Below are 20,595 nucleotides of genomic sequence, written 5' to 3'. Positions count from 1 at the left end.
GTCATTTAGGCAGTCCTGGGTCACAGAGCCAACAAGGAGAGTACTGGGATACATTACAAAACAAAAACACACAAAGGCAAACTAGGGGAGCAGGCTATAACTAAGGCTAGGAAACACAAAGGCTAAGATAAACACAAAGACACGGAGTACAAAGAAACAACCATCAAAAAAATCAAACATTATTTGACTTAATGAAACAAACAGTCAAACCTCCAAACAAACAATGAAACGCGCCCTGACCAAGGCACACAACAGGGTTTAAATACATGAACTCGAAATGAGGGACAGGTATACGCAATCAAACAATGTGAGGACAAAACGAAACTATGGAAGGGTACATGACATGCTAAATATGGAACATGGAAGGGACTGATCGTGACAAATACCGTTTTCAAGAAAGCAGCAAGTAAAATAAGAATTTGAGCAGGGTTGCAGATGGCAGATGGCACCTCCATTAACTCCTTGACAGAAATTGCACTAAACTGATCCAAGAGTCTAGGACCAGGGCTACCAGGTAAAATATTAGCTCTACTAGCAAGGATCTTATTGACAAGAAAATCAAAACTGCTCACATTCAGTGTTGTGAGTGGTAGAATTTGTCTTTGTTCCATTTACAAAGGTGTCAACAGTTTGAAACAAAAACCTTGGATTATACTTATTCTCCATAACTAAATTGTTATAACAGACAGCCCTAGTATCCCTAATCTTCTCATTTAACAAAACCAACAGATCCTTCATATATAAATAACGGGCATGTGTCACGGTACGCTCCCCTTCCCACTGATCACATGGTACAGCCTGTCACATGCAGTGTAATTTATTATTTACTGTCTTCCATTGATTGTGTTCCTCCTTGTTTGTTGCCACAGGTGTTAAACACACCTGCACCTTATTCTTTGTTATTTCCATGTTTGTATTTAAGCCTCTGTGTGTTGTACCATGTTGTCGGTCATTGTAGGGGTTTATGTTTTGTAATTGTGCTTATATGTACCTGTTATCAATGATTGTTTGTAGCACGCTGCACTAGATTGTTGCATGTGAGTGCCTTTGGTGTTTATTGTGTATGTGTGTTCTTATCGCATCTTTTCAGTTACATTCTGCCTCTGCATTCTCTTCTCAACATCTCTCTTTATCCACTGGTGTCATGCTTGCCTTCCCATTAGTAGTGGTGTTTGTTTCCCTTTTCTTTATCCTGGTCCTTATTACTCATTTCTGTTTTGCCTGTTTCATGCGTAGCCTTGTTTAGCCCTGTACGTTTCCTATCACAACAAGCGGAATGCATGTGCAGGGGCGGTTTATTAACAAAGAAAATAATCACAAAGTGCAAAATGAACAGGGGTGAGGGGAAGACACCGAGGTAGAACACATGAACTAGACAAACGAAACGCACAGGTGACGACAATGCAGTGAGCAGAATTGAAACAGGACAGAATCAGAATGACTTACCAAATAACCAACAACCTAGAGGACAAAACCCAGGGCTTAAATAACCAAGACAATCAGGCACAGAACAGACTCAGGTGAACATGGGAACAGGGAGAACCAAAACACAGGCTGGAATGAACAGACGAGGGGCGGCGAAAACTAAACTAAGAAGCGGAACCAGGAAGTGCAGGGAAACCATGACAACAGGGACACCAGGATGGCAGCCACTCATGACAGAGCCCCCCACTAATGCACGCAACACTGTGTTGCGCAAGACGGAACACCGAAACAGACAGAACAGGAAGCAGATGGGGAAACACCTGGAGTGAACAAAGAAGGACCAGGTCCAGGGGCAGGACTATAGCCAGGCTTAGTGGCAGGGCCTGGGGCACATATGGGATTCCACGCTAAACCCTGGGCCAGAATAGGAGTCAGGGCAGACCTAGGGACAGAAGTAGGAAGGGGAAAAACAGGCGGACCAGTAATATGTCTGGAACAGGAGGTGGGTGTAGAGTCAGGAGAGGGGAGGGGAGGGGACATTCTGGCAGCAGGCACAGATGTGGAAACAGGGACAGAAACAAAAGCGAAGACAGAGGTGAACATATCCAGCATGACCGACACAGGAACAGGAACAAAGTATACGATTAGCACAGATGCCGGCACAGGGTCGGGCAAGGAAACACTAATGCCACACGGCAGGGTAACGGGTTTCACAGGCTGAAACAAACACACATGGATGTACAGACAGAAGCAGAGACGCAACTGGGAACAGGAGCAGGCAACACAGGAGCTGGAGACACTGAAGCAGACATGGGAGCAGTAACGGGGGCTGGCGCAGCAGCCTCAGGGAGCAGAGGAGTGTCAAAAGTGACTCCCGGCATAACCAAAGCATTCGTATGGGTCCGGGAGGTTGATGGAGGGGCCTCAAAGGTCACTGGCACGCCACGAGGCGTGGCTGAGGGAGTCCAAAATGTCTTTGGAGGCACACCTGTAGCAGCTACAGGGGCCACAGGGGAGTCTCGAGGAGCGATCACGGGGACAGGCCTGGCACGTGGCGCTGGGACTTGTGCAGTGGCTTCCTCCACTCCAGGAGCGGACGGGGTTGTGCTGCTCAGCAACACTGCAGGGTCTGGAGGCGTGGCTACATTGGTCAGCGGTGCTGCAGGGAGATCCAGGGGTGCACCTACAGGCACAGACCTGACACAGGGAACAAGAACAGATTGAGAGACCTCTTGGGTGGCAAGGATAGGCCAGGAGGCCGCCACTAAGCCGGGAATAGGCTCAGGATGAACAGCGTCTCTCCGGGACTTGGTTGGGACAGGTGGCATCTCTCATGGGAAGCTGGATCCGGCCGGGCCGCGTCTCTCGCGCCAGGGGCTGGATCCGGCCGGGTGTCGCCTCTCATACCGGGGGGTGGATCCGCTGCACCGGGAACAGGCTCATGACGGGTGACATCTCTCACGCCGGGAAGTGGAACAGGCCCTATACAAGCAGCCTATATGTTAAACATAGATTTAAACTTCCATATGAATAAAAATATCATTTAAATACATTAAATACACCATATTATTTGAATACATCAACAGTAAACTTAAGCTTTAAAATGAAATTATTTTAAAACAAAAAATTAAACTATTCTCTTTCCAAACTATTAAGAACTTTTCCAAAGTTGATGTTCTTGCTTTATGTTTCCGGTGTCCCCTAAAACACACACACACAGAAAGCTTTCAGACTCTTTGGAGATTTACACATTTGACTAAGTTCCAACTTCATCTTAAGTGGATACAACTATACCATAAAAAAAATCAAAAATACTGTTTTTTTTCTGTCAGTTTTATTTAAACATAAGACAACACTACTAATTTCTGTAAACTTGAAAAGTTACAAGAAATGAAAGCACACAGCAAACTAACTACTATAATCATCCCATGTGAAAGACTAAGGCTTCAAACAAGTGAGTTTGAAGTGTTTTTTAAATGAGGTCAAAGAATCTGAAAGTCTAATGCAAGGGGAAGACTCTTCCCAACTATTCCAGAGGTTACGGATCCGAGAGTCAAAAACGCAATCACTCTTCCACTTCAATTTCATCTTCAGGAAGATACCCTGATTTGAGGACCTCAATAGTCTCCCCACCAACATAAGGCACTAGAAGTTCATGAATATGTTCCAGTACTTCCCTGTTGGGACACAACAGATGGAGTTCAGACAATCGCAGATAACATCGATCTGTTCAGGTTTATTAGGGGAAGGCACTTAGAAAAAAAGAAACAGGTCAGAAGCCAGAGAGGGAAAGAACAGTACTAAATCGGGCAAACGAGAAAAAAAAATACTGTTAATCCAAGTCCAAGTCCAAGTAAGCAAACAAACTAAAATGGGCTGAAACAAAGGCAAACTCCAGAGGAATTTACAATAAATATATTAGGAAGGCCAATATATTTAATGCTCAGTATGCACAAGAAACACCATGGCAATATTTTTGCAATGAGAGAGTAAAACATGACAGGTTAAATAGACAGAGGAACAGGTGCACACAGTTAATAATCAGGAGACACTGACCATAGAAGTTGGCTGTGGTTCATGCGGCTGTTTGGAGTGACAAGTGTGCTGGTGGGATAAGGTTGATGGGAGATGTATTTGGGGCAGGGAGCATAAAACCTATGCAGAGCCTGATACAGTAATTGAGAATCAGTAATTTAAAACTGATCTTATACCTCACTAGTAGTCAGATATGTGTCAGAAAATACTTGGTAGATTGGTTTGATGGGAGTGTTTTGCACAGCTTGCCAAGTAAGAACAGTGCCACATTCCTAGACAAGAAAATCACAAATGATTCCCGAGGAGGAGCAGCAGTATCAAATCTTCAATCCCAAAAGGTGGAGCTTGCTCTTTACATATTATTGGGCTTTGTGTCCCTCTCAAGGGCACCATTTGATCATCAGTAAAGTTGTGACAAACATATCAAGCCACAGACAGATTTCAGTACTAATCCTTTTCTTGTCTGTTCAACAAATCAGTGCTGTCAATAAAATGTAGACACGCCATGGTTGTGTGCCATTGTCATCCACTGACGCACAAATTCCCTGCATTTAGTAAAGACTGAGTGCAGGTAAAGGCCAATCAATATTTCTAGTTCAAACAGGACAGATGACAGTAGTCATCATGGTTAATATTAATTTTCAGATTTTTGTACACTGCAAATTCAGTCATTCAATCGGTAACTCAAGCAAAGTGTTCATTCTCCAATATTTCTTTTGTTGGCTTGGATTGTTGTATTTTGCTGCCTGGGGTTGATAGGTTGTGGTACATCATCTAAATAATCTGATTCACTACTGTCATCAGACCTATTTGACATATCACCGTCATATGATGATGTTGATTGCATCCTGAAGACTGTATCGGTTCTTAGTATTCATACCACCAGTAATTACAATTCCACTGAAAGGACAGTAAAATTCCTGTACTTTTTTTTTTTTAACCAAGTAAAACACCTCGGCTAAAACCAAGGTGTGATTTCAGTACCAATATGTAAAATATAATTCATTTGACATATTTTATGTTTCCACTAGTTTAAATATGTTTTGAGTTGAACATTGTGACTGTGGCAGCACAGAGGGAGTGAGAGGAGAGGGAAGGTCGAGAGAATCTTTGCTATCTATCATTTTCTTCATTAACCGCTCAATTCGAGCATACACACAAAACAAAAGCCTAAACGATGCAGCAGCAAAAACTCAAGAACAGCAGCGGAGAGTGCTTGAAGAACAGGCACTGGTGACAGCACTGTAGACTGGCAATGTACAGTGCTGACAGTAGGATGAAACAAGGAACAGGTGTGTGTCATACTACTAGAAAGGAGAGTGGGACCTGGGCAGGTGTAGGGGTGTGTGTGTGTGTGCGCGCGAGAATGATCACCCTCCTGCTGGGTGGCGGCGTACCATGAGAAACATCAGGAAATATATTGATTCACAATAACTGAATTAGTTAAATTATTTGAGCAGCTCATTAGCATTTTTTCTTATTTTTAAAATGAGGGCACATGGCATCTGTTCCAGTGTTGTTCCAAACTGTTCCAAGTGGTTCTAAAAGGCCTGCGTCCTCTCATTGGCCTGTTCCAAATTCTTGTGCAAAGTCAGCAGAGTGCCATTGGCCTGTTCCAATGGGATCCTCCATTTTTCGTTGGCTCTCCCGTTGCCAGCTCGTCACCGATACACTTCGCACTGCTGTCGCTTCTTACGGCGTGCGGCAAGTATCGCCGGCAAAGGAATTTTCCCTTCCATTGGTTTTTCAGACGTTTTACACTCTCTTTACCTGGCTTTTATTCCCCATCTACCTACGTCAGGAATGTACTGTAAAACTGAGATTTAATGGGCCAAATTAGCAGCTCCCTCCCCACGAAACGACGCAAGCATGAACACTATGCTTGCAAGCAGTGTGGCCAACCTAAAACTAAAGAGGTTGGCTGCAGCAGGTGTCGTGGGGTGCACTTCTGCACAGCGGCAGCGGGGAAGACCGTGGAGCACTAGATGGAAGAGATGAGATGCTGGACAGGGTCAGTGATCTGCTGACCACCCCACTGTTCATACTTGTACATAGTTTTTTATTCCTGTTTTAATTATTTATGCTGTGTGTTCATAATCACTTGTAGTTTCAAAAGAGAAGAAGCACTGTTTAATATTCTGTTATACTTCACAATGTGAGTGAGTACGGACTTATATTGTATTTTAAGTCAGTTATTCTGCTTTGTACTTCAAAAATGAATGAGCACTGACTTATTCTGCATTATGTTGCACACAGTGAATGGGCACCAATTTAAGAAAGTGAATAAAACTTGTTGGTAATGACACTCAAATGATACACTATTTTGATATTTCACAAACAACTACTCAAACAGTTTGGTTTCCTGTGTATAAATGACTTGGTTAAATTAACTATTCAATTAACAAATAAAATTGACTGAATTTAATATTATTCTTAAACATGTAGTTAATATACATTAGTGGGAGATTTTTAAAAATGCAGAAAACCATTAGAAACGCAGAAGACAATGAAACTGACATTCTGCTAATGTCTGTTGGATTTTTGCATGCAATCTCAATCAGATTAAAAGTAAACAATTACACAGATACAAGATTTTCAAAATCCAGTCCAACAGCATGAAACAGCTACTTGACATGCATGCTCACGTGCACATGGCTTCTTAACATGTCGAAACAGCGGACCCTCTTTCACCATAGTCCCGCCTCCTTGCCAGAGAGGTCACAGGTCACCTAGCCAGGAATTTGGGCAGAATCTGGGTGAACCGTGGCTCCGTGAAGGCTGGCCACAGAGAAGATTGGCAGTTATTGGTCAAGACGGGCAGTCTCTTGGCGCTTACCTGTGATCTCGTCGTCATCAAAATAAACATGATTTTGCTTTTCCCGGGAGCGACGAGATGCCGTGTACCCGCAGCGCCAGGGCATTTGCTGTCTCTGGTTTGGTGGCGCTGAGATGTAACGAACTCGGACTGTGTAGAAACAGCCGAAGTTTCGTCCCAGCAAAACCGCCTCCCAGAGTCTCACTCTCTCGCTGCGTCCTCGTTGGGCTGTTCATTCTGTAATGCCGAGCGCTAAGGAGGCGGATGCATGTGCTGAGAGGAGCGAGATATAATAGGGGAAATCCAAAATCAGAGTCGTTAACACGGTCCAGGGTCACAGAGCCGACACGGAGAGTACGAGGAAACATTACAAGCAGGCTAGGAAACACGAAGTGCAAAGAAACAACCATCAAACATTAATTCAAAATGAAACAAACAAACAATGAACAGCCACACAGCAGGGTTTAAATACATGAACTAGAAACGAGGGACAGGTGTACACAATCAAACAATGTGAGGACAAAATGAAACTATGGAACAGAAATAAACATGACAGGGAAAACATGGAACATGGAAGGGACTGATCGTGACAAGAGGTCACGGGTTTCTGCTTTTATTTCAGATTTGGATAGATTCTGAACCAGATCTGTATAATTTCCATTCATTTAATTTAAATTCAATTTATTTCATTAAAATGTGTGAAAGTATATGAATGTTATAATATCTAGATTTAAAATATGAAAACAATACTAGGGAAGTATTGTTTTCTTATTTTCAGGCATTGTTTATCCTATATTAAAATGTGAACACTATATTTTCACTTAAAAAATATAGTATAAACAATAATTCATAAACACCAGCCATTAACCAAATTGCATTTTTATTCCACACAACAGAGAACTTTCCCTTTGCAGCTAGCTGTACAGAGCTTCCACTGAGACCTGTATTACTTGAGATTGTGCATCATTTCTTATGGAAGCAGCCTAAAGAGAACACAGAAGGAAATAATGTTTCATTTGTGAAACATCACTGAAGTGGCCAAAAATAAAATGCAGTGTAGCTGTGATCATCTCTTTCCAATGACCCTGGTAACTACAGGTGTGATTATTATTATTATTATTATATAACTTTATTTGTATAACACTTAAAACACAGTTAACAAAGTGCCTTATTGTCACCTCTATAGAATGTGGCTAATAAATGAAATAAAGAGAAGCAAATGCAAGTCTCCAACTGAAGCACTTAATGAAAGAAACAAAAGCGAAACCAAACATAAAAGTCTCCAACTGAAGCACTTAATGAAAAGAACGAAAGCAAAACCAAACATAAAAGTGCACTAATGCAAACACACGAGCCAAAGCAATAATGACCAACATTGGTCATACAAACTAAACATGTTTAATACAGACAACATAATTGGGTTTCTAAACTACTTTTAAGCTCCCGTTTCAAAGCAGAGCGAAGATCAACAGTAAAAATGTCAGGCACTGAGATCAAGTAAGCTTTATGCCATGTGTCAAACTGGCACATAGTAAATACAGGGATGTTAAATTTACTCATTATAACAAATACACAACCACCCCTCCATGAAAAGGAAAACCCTAGCAAGAACAAGAAGTGTAACACTGGCACAGAAAAAAAAAAAAATACAAGAAAAGCAGTTCTGTGATTCAGTCCAGTGAAGGAGTTGGAACATGTGAACATTTCAGGATTTGATGAGAACAGTGATTCATTATTTGATGAATCAGGATTCAAGAGTGTTTTTGTTTTATCCAAAGTGACTTTTATGAGTAAGTACAACTTGAGCAATTGAGAGTTAAGGGCCTTGCTCAGGGGCTCAACACTGGTAACTTGAACCAGCAACCTTCTGACTACAAGTCAAGTACCTTAATCACTGAGCTACCACTGCCCCCAGCTTTTACCTCATTATTTGATGAATCAGGATTTCAGAATGGAGCCTCCACTGGGTGGTTTTCCTCATTCATCTCTTGCTCTACACATTAATTTAATTGAACCTTCATACATGACAAACAATAATGTAATTTCTTTCGGAGCAGCACCACCACTGCAGACACCAGTATGACCAGTATGACCAGTGGCAGCACCACTGTCTGCACTCTCATGTCAGTCTTCTCTGGCTCCTTCTCCTCAGTGTCTGTGTCAGATTCCACCTGCCGACCTAAGCACAGAATACAAAACATTAGGAGGGTTTACAAACACTCCAGAATAGTAATTAACACTCCTGAGTTAGTATTTAATTCCAGAAGAGAACTGCACAAAAAGCCCTTAGTGTTGAATACAGGTAAAACCCTCTAGTGTAGGTAGTTTGTTGATATCTCAGGCTACAGAATGTTTCTTTGGGATGCTACCAGGAACAGTTAAATTAGAGAAAGATGGGAAGGCATAGTAGCTAACTATCATAATTAAACTTTAATTCAGTTCCATTAGGAGTGTGCACAATCACTACCTAACATGTAATACCCCTTATATGGTGTATAACAGTACATAATGTTTATGAACATTTACCAAAAGTATACTGTATATTTATATTTCCAATAAGTGATAAAATATTGTTATTAATATGATCATCACACAACTATAGTGCAAAGAGTAATAACAACAACAATAATTATTATTATAATAATAAAAATAAAGTCATAACACATCCTGAGCTCCATTTCCATTCACATCCATAGACTGTCACTATGATATAAATGTAGCGCTACATCATATTAGTATCTTGTACTTGTGCTGTTGTAACAGGTGGCTTGTAATGGCAGTCATCCACCACCAGAGGGAGGAAAGAGGAACGTTCCCAACAGGAATCTCCTGGTGTCTTTCTTGCCTGTTCTGTGAGGGACAGTCTCCTCTGTGTTTCATTGCTTATTCTGCGGAGAGTTTCCCTCTCCATCAGTTGTTTATTAAGAGGAGAAATCTCCTCCTGTTGCAGGCAGCGTCCCTGCATGTTTGTCATCTGTCTTACAGTTATTTGTCTGTTGTTTTACTCCTTTGCTGCTGTGTTTCCAGAGAGAAGCGTAGAGATGAGGTCCCAGACTAGTGTGACCCTGGTCTGATCCCTGGACTGGTCTAGTGTACTGGGCTCCTTCACCTTCTGCAGAACTCATTTTCCTTGCTTCTCTTACTCTCCCAGTGGTGTAGTTCAAACCCATTTCCAGTTGTCCCTTCCCTGCTCCACCTCATCTACATTTAGATTCATTTATGACAGGGGTGTCCAAACTACTGGTCGTTTGTGGCCAGTTGACATCTTTGAAACAGTCTGTGAGGTATTTTAGAAATAAAATGAAAAGTTGTCCTGCTATTAAACAGGTCATAAAAATGAAGATTCCTAGATGTTACTGTGTGTCACTATCACATAAAACCAGTCTGTATTCCTAGTTTGCATGCTGTGCTACCTTCATGTAAACCAGTCTAAAATACTCTACATCTCTTTTTCCTGCTATTTCAAAATGTTAATCATATTACACCTACATACATGTTCCTGAGCTTTTGAGTAGATATGGCAGATTTCAGGCATGTTGGGAAAAGGAAGAATATTTTTAAACTGACTTCAGAGGGACGTGTGTAGGTTTATTTTGTCAGCAACTAAGTACATCTAGGAAGTTCACCTGGAGTGTCCACCAGGTGGCGCAGTATGTCAGGGCACCTCACTGATTATACTGACAGCCTGCTAGCTGGTTACAGCTTTTTGGTGATTTCATGCCTTGCACACTTCACACTGAATGATGGTGGGAGGTTGGTCACTGGGAAATGGTGTTCCATGTGAATGAGGGAACACAAGGCAAAGTGTCGATAATTTCAAACAAACTAAAGACTTCGCCAATAAAGCACAGAGGATCACATCTATTATCAGCACAATGTGTAAAACCCACCACAACTTGGTATTATAACTGCATTAGCAGTAAACAAAAGGCATTCATGTACAGTAATTGCAGAAGGTAATGGATATAGCACATAGTTATGACCATAGATGCATATGAATACTGATACCTTTTATAATACAACCCTACAGCCTCTTTAGATGAAGGCATATATGTAAGATCCAGATCGATCTTAACTAGCAGATGAGAAGAGGACAGGAGAGGTGTAAACCTCACAATATTTACACTGAATGCTTGAGAACATCTTAGATGCACCATTTTATTGTATTTCCCATGCTCGGTTATGACTACTATTGTCTGTTTCCACCTAATTTGGTTTACAAATATTCCAAATATTTTCTCATGTTTCCACATGACACATAAGCAGCTTTGTCTTGTAACATGTAAATGCTCGTCACTACTTCAACATGCTTTGTGTAGCCGCTGCACTTGATTTAAATGTGTAAGATGAATAATGCAACTGGCTGAGAAGTCTGTAATTAATTACAATATCTTCCTAATTATATTCCACTCTCAAATCATATGATACCATCGCTAACAAATAGGTTTTAAGATTCTGAAAGCGCATCAGCATTTAGTGACAATACACTGAAATCAAGTCTTACCCCCAGCTGTGACTGTGGTGACATTGTATGTAACAATGACTTCATTATTCTCGGTGTCCTGTATGATGTAAATTCCACTATCAGATTCCTTCAGATCCTTCACCTGCAGACTGAAATTGAATGACACTCTCTTCTCATACTCAGAGGTACAATAAGGTTTACGCCCTTCAATCTCACACAGTCTGACAGAGTCTGGTCGGGTCCTGTTATCTCCGGTCCGGTTCAAAAGTACTTCCACTTTCTCTGGGATGGGGACATCCAGGGTGAGAGAATCTCCAAGCTTCACACAAATGTGGGCAATGCGCGCTTGATGGAAAGATCCAAGAAAAGACATAAAAAGACATTTAGAAACAAACATGTTGTTGCAAAACAGATGTAATAAAGGATTAAAACACTTACGCTCCAGCTGCAGTCTCACATCACAGAGGTCAGTACCATCACACTCACAGCCCTCTTAGTGTAATCAACACCAGTGATGGTGAGGGAGAGATTTCCCTTCAGGTACTGATCATGGGACATGTGAAATCCCTCCTTTGACTGACATGATGTCTGATTACACTGAGCCAGAATGTCACCTGGTTTATGGAACACAGTCCATATGACCAGACCAGAACACATCTTATTACAGGTGAGAGTTGCATTCTCATTAAGCTTCACCTCTACACTCTGTGATACTCGAGAAACACCTGCAGAACAAACACAGGGTTTAGTCACAAACAAATAGCACTGTAACTTTATTCTGTTTTCAACCCAGAAAATCTAAACATTTACTTGGATCTGACCACTGTCAGAAATAACAAACATCAATGAAATATTTATTTTTAACACAAATAGCATGAATGGCTAATAAGTTTTTTTTAATAAAATCATCAATAATGTCTGTTTGATAGAGCTTATTAAAGCACATGCCTGACTGAAGAGCAGTCTGCAATGACAGAAATTAAAATTAAATTATGGCCTACTGTTAACAGTGACTGTGACGATGTACATTGCAATGACTTCATTATTCTTGGTGTCCCGTATGATGTAAATGCCACTATCAGAGACATTCAGCTCCTTCAGCTGCAGACTGAAAGTGAACAAGACTTTCTTCTCATATTCAGTGTTACACTGAATTTCACGCCCAGTGATGTTACAGATTGGGACAGCATTCCGACTGGTGTCACCAATCCCATTAAATGTGATCATCACTGGCTCTGTGGTGGACAAATCCAGCAGTAGAGCAGCCTCTTTGAACTTTGAACTTTGAACATGTAGCTTGGCTTTACTTTTGTTTGATTATTTGTTTTCTTATTGTAAGTTGCTCTGTTTTGTGTCCTGTTGTGCCCTAGTTTCATCTTTTGTTACTGAGTGTTTGTTGGGTGTTTTGTTGTTTGTTGTTATTGGGTTATATTGGAAAGTTCTGTCTCTGCGTTTTATGTTAATAAATAATTTTCGACTACACGGCTTCACTCCTGCCTAACCCCGCGTTACAACTGGTAATATTTACTAATACTACTGCATGCATTGACCTGAATTTGAGAGGAACAATATCATTAAGTATCATAAAACCAGTTAACCAACATTATTAAAATATGAAAATAGAACATGCAGCCCATTAAAAATAGGCAAAGATTTGACCACTGAATCCTCATTTAAAAACAAAAACATATGATTGGGTGGATTAATCTCAGGTTTATAAACTGGGGGCATAGCCCAGTGTTGTCTGCAGGGCAAAGGCATAATGGGATAATGGTACTATGCGATAAAAGTCAATGTAATCAGACCATGAGTCATGGATGGAATTGGTGGCTAAGCAAAGGGAAAGTGTCATGAAAGGGAGAGAGTGCAGAGTGGGACTATAGCTAAACATCTTGGGTTATACATATAACCTGCATGATGATGATTCTTATTATTATTGTTATTATTACTATTATTATTATTGTTATTATTACTATTATTATTATTGTTATTATTATTATTGTTGTTGTTGTTATTATTGTTGTTGTTATTATTACTATCATTATTATTACTATTATTATTATTATCATTATTATTGTTGTTGTTGTTGTTGTTGTTGTTGTTGTTGTTATGCTATAGACATGTAAGCAACTTGTCTGTGGAAATGCTCAAAGATTGCACCTGTAACATTTCCTATTGGAACAAGCACAAGGCAGAATGCGTGTGCAGGGGCAGTTTATTAACAAGGGAAATACAATCACAAAGGACAAAATGAACAGGGGTGAGGGGAAGATAACGAGGTAGAACAACACATGAACTAGACAAACGAAAAGCACGGGTGACGACAATGCGGTGAGCAGAATAGAAACAGGACAGACACACATGACTTACCAAATAACCAACAACCTAGAGGACAAAACCCAGGGCTAAAATAACCAAGACAATCACAGAACAGACTCAGGTGAACATGGGAACAGGGAGAACCAAAACACGGACTGGAATAAAGGAACAGACCAGGGGTGGTGAAACTGAAACTAAGGAGCAGAACCAGGAAGTGCAGGAAAACGGACAACAGGGAAACCATGACAACAGGTACACCAGGATGGCAGCCGCTCCTGACAGCAACTAAGCTGTGTATTAAGAGAGGGTCATAACACATGGCTATTGTCGCTCAAACATCTCTCCACAACACGAAATGCCTGGCACAAAGGCACAATATTGCCCACTGGATGTGCAACTATTAGTGTGAAGCCAGTATCTTTAGTATATAATTAATATAGAATTTAAAAAAACTAATAAACTTGCAAAAAAATCCTATTGTACATATAAATGCCAAAAGAATAACACACAACTAAAGAAGAGAACTTAATTAGTACACTAACTAACAGTCAAGGCTGAATCAGTATTTTGCATTAACAACTTCACACAAACCAGAAAATACAACAGGAAAACAAACAAAATGGACAACGGGGAAGATACTGGAGAAAGTAACACAGGGTGCCCGCTTTGAAAAACTTAACAGAGCCACATTAGTTTATAGTGTCAATTTATTGATGTGACATGCACATTTCACCATTCTGAATTTTGGTTTATTTCCCTGTGCTGCCCTGCAAGAGACAACATCTAGCAATTGTTATGTGTCAGTAGCAGCTTTCGTGTGTAAAGACTCAGCAGTCTTTTGACCACCGAGGCTCTAAGTAGGTGAAAACAACACATCAAATGACTGGCTCTCGGTGCTCCTAGATATCAGTATGTTAATGATCTGTGTTGCTTCTAGTGTTAGTCCAACTCCCCTTTTTGAACACCTCCTATATTTTTAGAGTAATATCTGGATGTAGCAAAAACAAACAAACAAAAAGCTTTTCCGGGGCTTTCTTTGAAGAAGAAGTGGAAGTAATAGTGGAGATTTAGGACACTTAATGCCCAGAACCTCTCATGAGAAGAATCGTTTTGATTATTTGATTATTATTTCTTACTTTGTCATCTTTTCAGTTTTAATGTCCGTTTGCCTGCATCTGTTTTATTGTGCTTGTCACACCCCTCTAGTTTATATAGAGTAAGAACTGTGTTAAGCATAGTTTGTCTGTTTGTTGTTCATAGAGTTAGATATAGTTTGTCTGATCGTTGTTCATAGAGTTAGATATAGTTTGTCTGTTCATTGTTCATAGAGTTAGATATAGTTTGTCTGTTCGTTGTTCATAGAGTTAGATATAGTTTGTCTGATCGTTGTTCATAGTTAGATATAGTTTGTCTGATCATTGTTCATAGAGTTAGATATAGTTTGTCTGATCGTTGTTCATAGAGTTAGATATAGTTTGTCTGATCGTTGTTCATAGAGTTAGATATAGTTTGTCTGTTCGTTGTTCATAGAGTTAGATATAGTTTGTCTGATCGTTGTTCATAGAGTTAGATATAGTTTGTCTGTTCGTTGTTCATAGAGTCAGATATAGTTTGGCCAGTGGCAATTACTGAATCCTCAACTGAGAAGCCTGTATGGGCCTACAGAAGTGAATGGCCACCAAAGTGACGCCTGAGGAAAATCTTCAGAGGCCTCAGTGATTCATACGGATATAGAGCAGATTCAGGCTAAACCAGTGCCTTGTATAACTTACAAAATTCAATGGAAAGTTCTGAGTATCATCCGGGTCCCTGCTGTGCTATTGGAAATCTTGGAATTACGTGCGATTCTTTGTGGATCTGAGAATCACAGTATAATCCCATTCTAGGCACGAACACCCATCATCTGAACCTGAAACTCAACAACCAAGTAAGGCCTTCTCTTCTCTTACCTGGTCTGTGTTCATGCCAGTTCACTATCTGTTGTCCCTATAATTATCCCAACTATAGAATTAGGTTAGTCATCCCATATAATTAGTTCTCTCGAGCCCGCTCCCTTGTTAGGAATTCCTTGTATAGTGTTCTTATTTCCAAGGGGATTTTGTTTTGTTTTGTTTTGTTTTTTTTGCCTGGTAGCATTTGGTTAAAACTATTTACGGAGTTTGAGGTGATGGGGGAATTATACTTTATTGTGTATAGTTCTCTTTGATATTGATTAATATTAATTAAACTTCCTATAAATTAATTGAATTTGTCATTTGAGGAGGCATTTCTAACCAGCAATCTCTGCATACATGTTCGAACTCTGCTTAGTGTGAGACAGAGATATTGTTGATTAACCTTCAGTAACTAGTCTTTATTGATCATTAACAATTTCCCCAGATTTAGGGCAGTGCTCCAATTATCAATAATTTTTACATTCTAACACATATTGCTACACCTCAATTTTTACTGAGAAGCAGTAACATCAAATCAAGACCTACCGTTAACAGTCACTGTGTATGTAGCAATGACGTCATCATTCCAGATGTCCCGTATGGTGTAAATTCCACTATCAGACTCCTTCAAATCCTTCAGCTGCAGACTCAAACTTAGCAACACTGTCCTCTCATACTCAGAGATACATTTAGTATAAAACCATGAGATTGTACAGATTCTGACAGAGTTTGAAATTTCATCAGACTTGTTAAATGACACAAACATGATTAAAGGTAAAGGTAGTTGCAGGGTCATAGTCTCTCCAGGCTGGACACTGGAAGCTGAAGGGAAAACAAGCAAAGACAATAAACCCTTAAAAAAAAAACTAACTTTTTATAAAAATGTTATGAAGTTATGAAATCTTTGACTGAACAACAGTCTACACTGAGAGACAGTAAACTCAAACCAAGTCCTACCGTTTACATTCACTCTTGCCAAGATTTCATCATTCTGTGCATTCTGTATGGTGTAAACACCACTATCAGACTCTTTTAGCTGTCTCAGCTGCAGACTGAAACTGAAGGACATTCTGTTCTTATACTCATTCCCAATGTCATATATTGTAGGTCTGCCAATGATATACAGTCTGACACGGTTTGAACTGGCATCACCAATACTGGTAAAAAACACCTCCACTGGTTTTAACACAGGCATATCCATGGTGAGAGATTGTCCTTTATTCACAGGAATAGCCAAACTAAGAGCTGGACATACAGAAACAAATATATGTAATGTATTTACATAGATTCTTTTATTTATTGTATGAACATTTTGCACTGTTTCATCTGAAATCTGAAAAGGACAGGACAGTCCCAGTAAAGGATTACTTACGCTCAAGATGTAGACTCATATCACAGATCCTTACACGATCACACTCACATGTGTACCAGGCCGTCTTAGTGTAATCAACATCAGTGATGGTGAGGGAGAGATCTCCCTTCAGGTACTGATCATGGGACATGTGAAATCCCTCCTTTGACTGACATGATGTCTGATCACACTGAGCCAGAATGTCATCTGCTTTAGGGTACCCAAACCATGTAACATGACTACGGTACCCAATCCATGTAACCTGATCAGAACATGTCTGATTACAGGGGAGAGTCGCAGCATCATGAAGATACACCTTTATAATCCTTGGAATCTCTTGAGGAAGAACTGGAGAATATCAAAGCACTTAGACAACACACAAACGGCACTTTAGCAGCATCTGGACTGGGGTTTTATCCCCATTTTTACTGTATGTAATGATGTTTATAACACCTAGGTGACTCTATTATAACAAACTTGTATAGTACACGTGTGCCTGTGCAGTAGCGACGATGAGTGTAAATGAGTGTAAAGATCAGAAAGCTGATACTAGAAATTCTGGAGAAAAACGAAGCATGAAGAACCTGAACATCACAGATATTAATCCCCTACACAACACACACATTCAGATACATGGAGTGTGACTTTCTATTAAAACTATTAACATTACTAAAAATACCATTAATAACATTAATAATATATATAGAATAACTGATATCTAGAAAGCAGAAAACATGTATTCTCTAATTGAACCATCATGTACTGATACAAGACAGACTTCAGTTTGATGGACTTACTGACAGAGATCTGCAGAAGTAACATGGAGAATACGAGGGTTCATGTAGCTCTTCATGTCTAAAGAGAAAACCAGCACATTTACATCCATTCAGTTACAGCCAAGGACGAAGATTTTATATTTTAAGTTCAGTGCTATATATTATGCAGAGAAATATCAAAGTATCAGGCAAAGAAAACAGCAAATTATGATATGATTTTTGATCGTCACGGGTGGCCGGCCTCCCAGCCGGAGGAACACGCCCACTCGTGGGGACGATCGCGTTAAACACCTGCCCCGCTCCTAATCACCGGCCTACTAACCATGTGCACCTGTCCCTTGGTTCTTCCTTCCCCTATGTTAACCCTCAGGTCAGTAGGGAAGGCGCTGCGCATAAGCGGATAGCCTACTGGAGAACTAAAGGAAGAAGCTACGACAAGCTCTCGTACCTTCTTTGTTTCGTTTTTGAGTTTCTTGGGTTGAGCAGTTTGTGCACTGATTATGGAAAATAAAGAACACCTACTAGCAGCTACTAGCAACCCCACCTCTCGCTCCTTCTGTGCCGCCACCGTTAAATTAATCATCTAAGTATTCCTAGGAACCTCCATTATGTTTTGTTCCATGGTGCTTGGGAATAAATTTGTTCCTTTATTATGGTGTCATAATTCTTGAAACCGAGAGTAAAAAAAAGAACTGAACACAGAAATGATGCTATTGTAAAAACAAACAATCAAAAACTTATTGAAAACTTATTCTTATTGCTGCTAAAATATATTTCATGTAGGTACTCCCATAAATATGGAAGGTCGTTAAGGGTGAAAACAGTGAAACATTTGCGCACCATATTTGCACATGTGACGGACGAGGGTTAAGCAGGATGCGGGGACGAGACACGTTGAACATACGTTTTATTGTACATGTTACATACACGTCTTAACACAGACTAATTGGATCAAACACCGACAACTTCGACGATACGACACAAGACTTCTAAACACGCATGACAATTACAGACAACAGGGATCAGGTGAACGACACGAGAGGGCGTGGCAACACAGACGCACACAGACGCGCGCACAGACTTGAGGGGGGAGGGGCGTACCGTGACAGAGCCCCCCCTCAAGGGCGCGAGTCCCCGCATCCTGCTTAACCCTCGTCCGTCACAGCACATACATATGAAACACTTGTGTATACATATAAAGCACTTTCACATAAAAAGCCTACTACCTACATTTGTGTATAATAACTTACACCTGCATGTTCATTCAATGATGCCAAAACATAAGAGTTTAACTATGCTTGTGTGTGTGTGTGTGTGTGTGTGTGTGTGTGTGTGTGTGTGTGTGTGTGTGTGTGTATGTGTGTGTGTGTGTGTGTGTGTGTGTGTGTGTGTGTGTGTGTGTGTGTGTGTGTGTCGTCCGGAAGTCATTTCACTGCAACAGAATACTGCACTGATTTTTTTTACACATACGCGCTGACATATGCACAAACAATGTAAGGTGTCGTGCGCAAACGCAAGCTGTGTATACGTGCAAGTTTAAGTTTAACTTAAATGTAAGCGGTATGTGCGCATGCCCTTGTGATTTGTGCATACATACGAGTGTTTCACTGATTTCGCCCTAAACGACCTCTCTCATACATGAAGTTTCTTGTCGTTAGTTTACTGTCTCTGCCTTTCCTACTTTTGGTCAAAACCAGTTAGATTGGTCCTCAAATACTTCTGCTTCAACCTAAAAAAGATTACCCAGCAACTTTACTTGAGCTACAATTAATTGTCTTGACGGTTAAAATGTTTGTTTGAATGACAAAAGAACAAGCTTCATTCCCTAATCCACCCATTGATATAGTACCATTATATACTATGCATTCCTTCAGAAGCCGTTAAAATTGTTTGCAGTTTCCGCCCCTTTACACATGGATATCAGGGTTCTGAAAACAGGAAGTTTCTAGAAAGACTGAAAAAACGTCGGATTTAATCGATTTATGAAAATCGTCGTGGCCTTACCTACCTGTGAAGCTTACTGATGAGAATACATGTAACACCTTGATAATGAGTTAATACGCATGAAGTTTAAAATCTGCTAATCACTTTTCCTACGAAGTCGGTTCCATTCATTTTCGAGCGTCCGTCTTTCTCACTGGACAGTATAAGTAACTGTCCATAAATCCAGCAAAATGTTTCTACTGAATCTCGATGAGATCTTGAGCCGTTTGTTTTTTAACCCATTCAGTGCCGCCGGTCACAATAGTGACCAAAGTTATGTTTTGATTTTAAGTTCTAAAAGATCTGTTCATGTGTGTGTGTTTTTTAACTGAAAGTCAAAGTACAAATTAATTTACATTAATTTACATTTACATTGTGCCTTAATTTCATATGAGCGTTTTTATGCATGAAACATGTTTTTAAAGGCATACTTTAAAAACATGTTTTTAAAGGCATACTGTTTGTGTCTAGTGGCTGTTCAAGGAGCATAATGCATAAACTCACACAGATGGAAAAATTTGGGATTATGCGCCATTGTTCTAAATTTCCACTGCAAAACAGAAATCATTTACAACCAAAACATTGCCTATTAGTACAGGTAGATGGGATGACAAGACGACAAGAATGAACCTAGAAAAAAAGATCTGTTTTTTTAAGTTACATTTATTGCACTGAACAAAGAATAAATCCCATTTTCTCTTTAAAATAATAATAATAATAAACTTTATTTGTATAGCACTTTCTTAAACAGTTTACAGTTTTCTGTACAGAGAACAGAATGAACACAGGAATAATGAATCTTATTATTATATTGGCAGCATGGTGGCTTGGTGGTTAGCACGTTTGCCTCACAATCTTGAGCTTGAGTGCCACTGTTTTAGCTGGCAGTGAAGCTCTATAATAAACTTCTGAGGAACATTATATAGAAAAAAAACATTTTGAACAATGCTTAAAGAGCTGTCTAAATAGATAACCACTTGTGTTTAATGTAA

The 20,595-nt window shown here is 40.0% G+C and overlaps 1 protein-coding gene and 1 long non-coding RNA gene across 6 annotated transcripts; both read right to left on the bottom strand.

Moving 5' to 3' along the window:
- On the bottom strand, window positions 1-7,334 carry LOC145654135 (uncharacterized). The gene is made up of 3 exons (XR_014120412.1): window positions 6,797-7,334; window positions 6,606-6,689; window positions 1-2,907 (listed from the first exon to the last, which is right to left on the bottom strand). It is a non-coding gene; the product is annotated as an uncharacterized LOC145654135 (long non-coding RNA).
- A 310-nt stretch (window positions 7,335-7,644) lies between these two features.
- On the bottom strand, window positions 7,645-19,773 carry LOC113591846 (uncharacterized). Of its 5 annotated transcripts, none has more exons than XM_081708673.1 (8): window positions 19,629-19,773; window positions 17,642-17,699; window positions 16,866-17,192; window positions 16,451-16,738; window positions 16,040-16,315; window positions 11,280-11,965; window positions 8,698-8,954; window positions 7,645-7,758 (listed from the first exon to the last, which is right to left on the bottom strand). In XM_081708673.1, exons 2-6 carry the CDS (start codon window positions 17,664-17,666, stop codon window positions 11,694-11,696), a joined length of 1,188 nt encoding a protein of 395 aa, XP_081564799.1. In that variant the 5' UTR covers window positions 17,667-17,699; window positions 19,629-19,773; the 3' UTR covers window positions 7,645-7,758; window positions 8,698-8,954; window positions 11,280-11,693. The 5 variants fall into 5 exon arrangements, with proteins under 5 accessions (XP_081564799.1, XP_081564848.1, XP_035382115.2 ...); XM_081708722.1 differs by having other exon boundaries at window positions 7,648-8,954; window positions 11,280-11,337; window positions 11,457-11,965; XM_035526222.2 differs by having other exon boundaries at window positions 7,648-8,954; window positions 11,280-11,585; window positions 11,679-11,965.
- Between the last annotated feature and the right edge of the window lie 822 nt (window positions 19,774-20,595).

This window comes from Electrophorus electricus, chromosome 1 (genome assembly GCF_041902795.1).
Source record: "Electrophorus electricus isolate QZ-2024a chromosome 1, ASM4190279v1, whole genome shotgun sequence".
NCBI classification, from domain to species: Eukaryota; Metazoa; Chordata; class Actinopteri; order Gymnotiformes; family Gymnotidae; genus Electrophorus; species Electrophorus electricus.
This window is presented reverse-complemented; position numbering and strand designations above follow the sequence as displayed.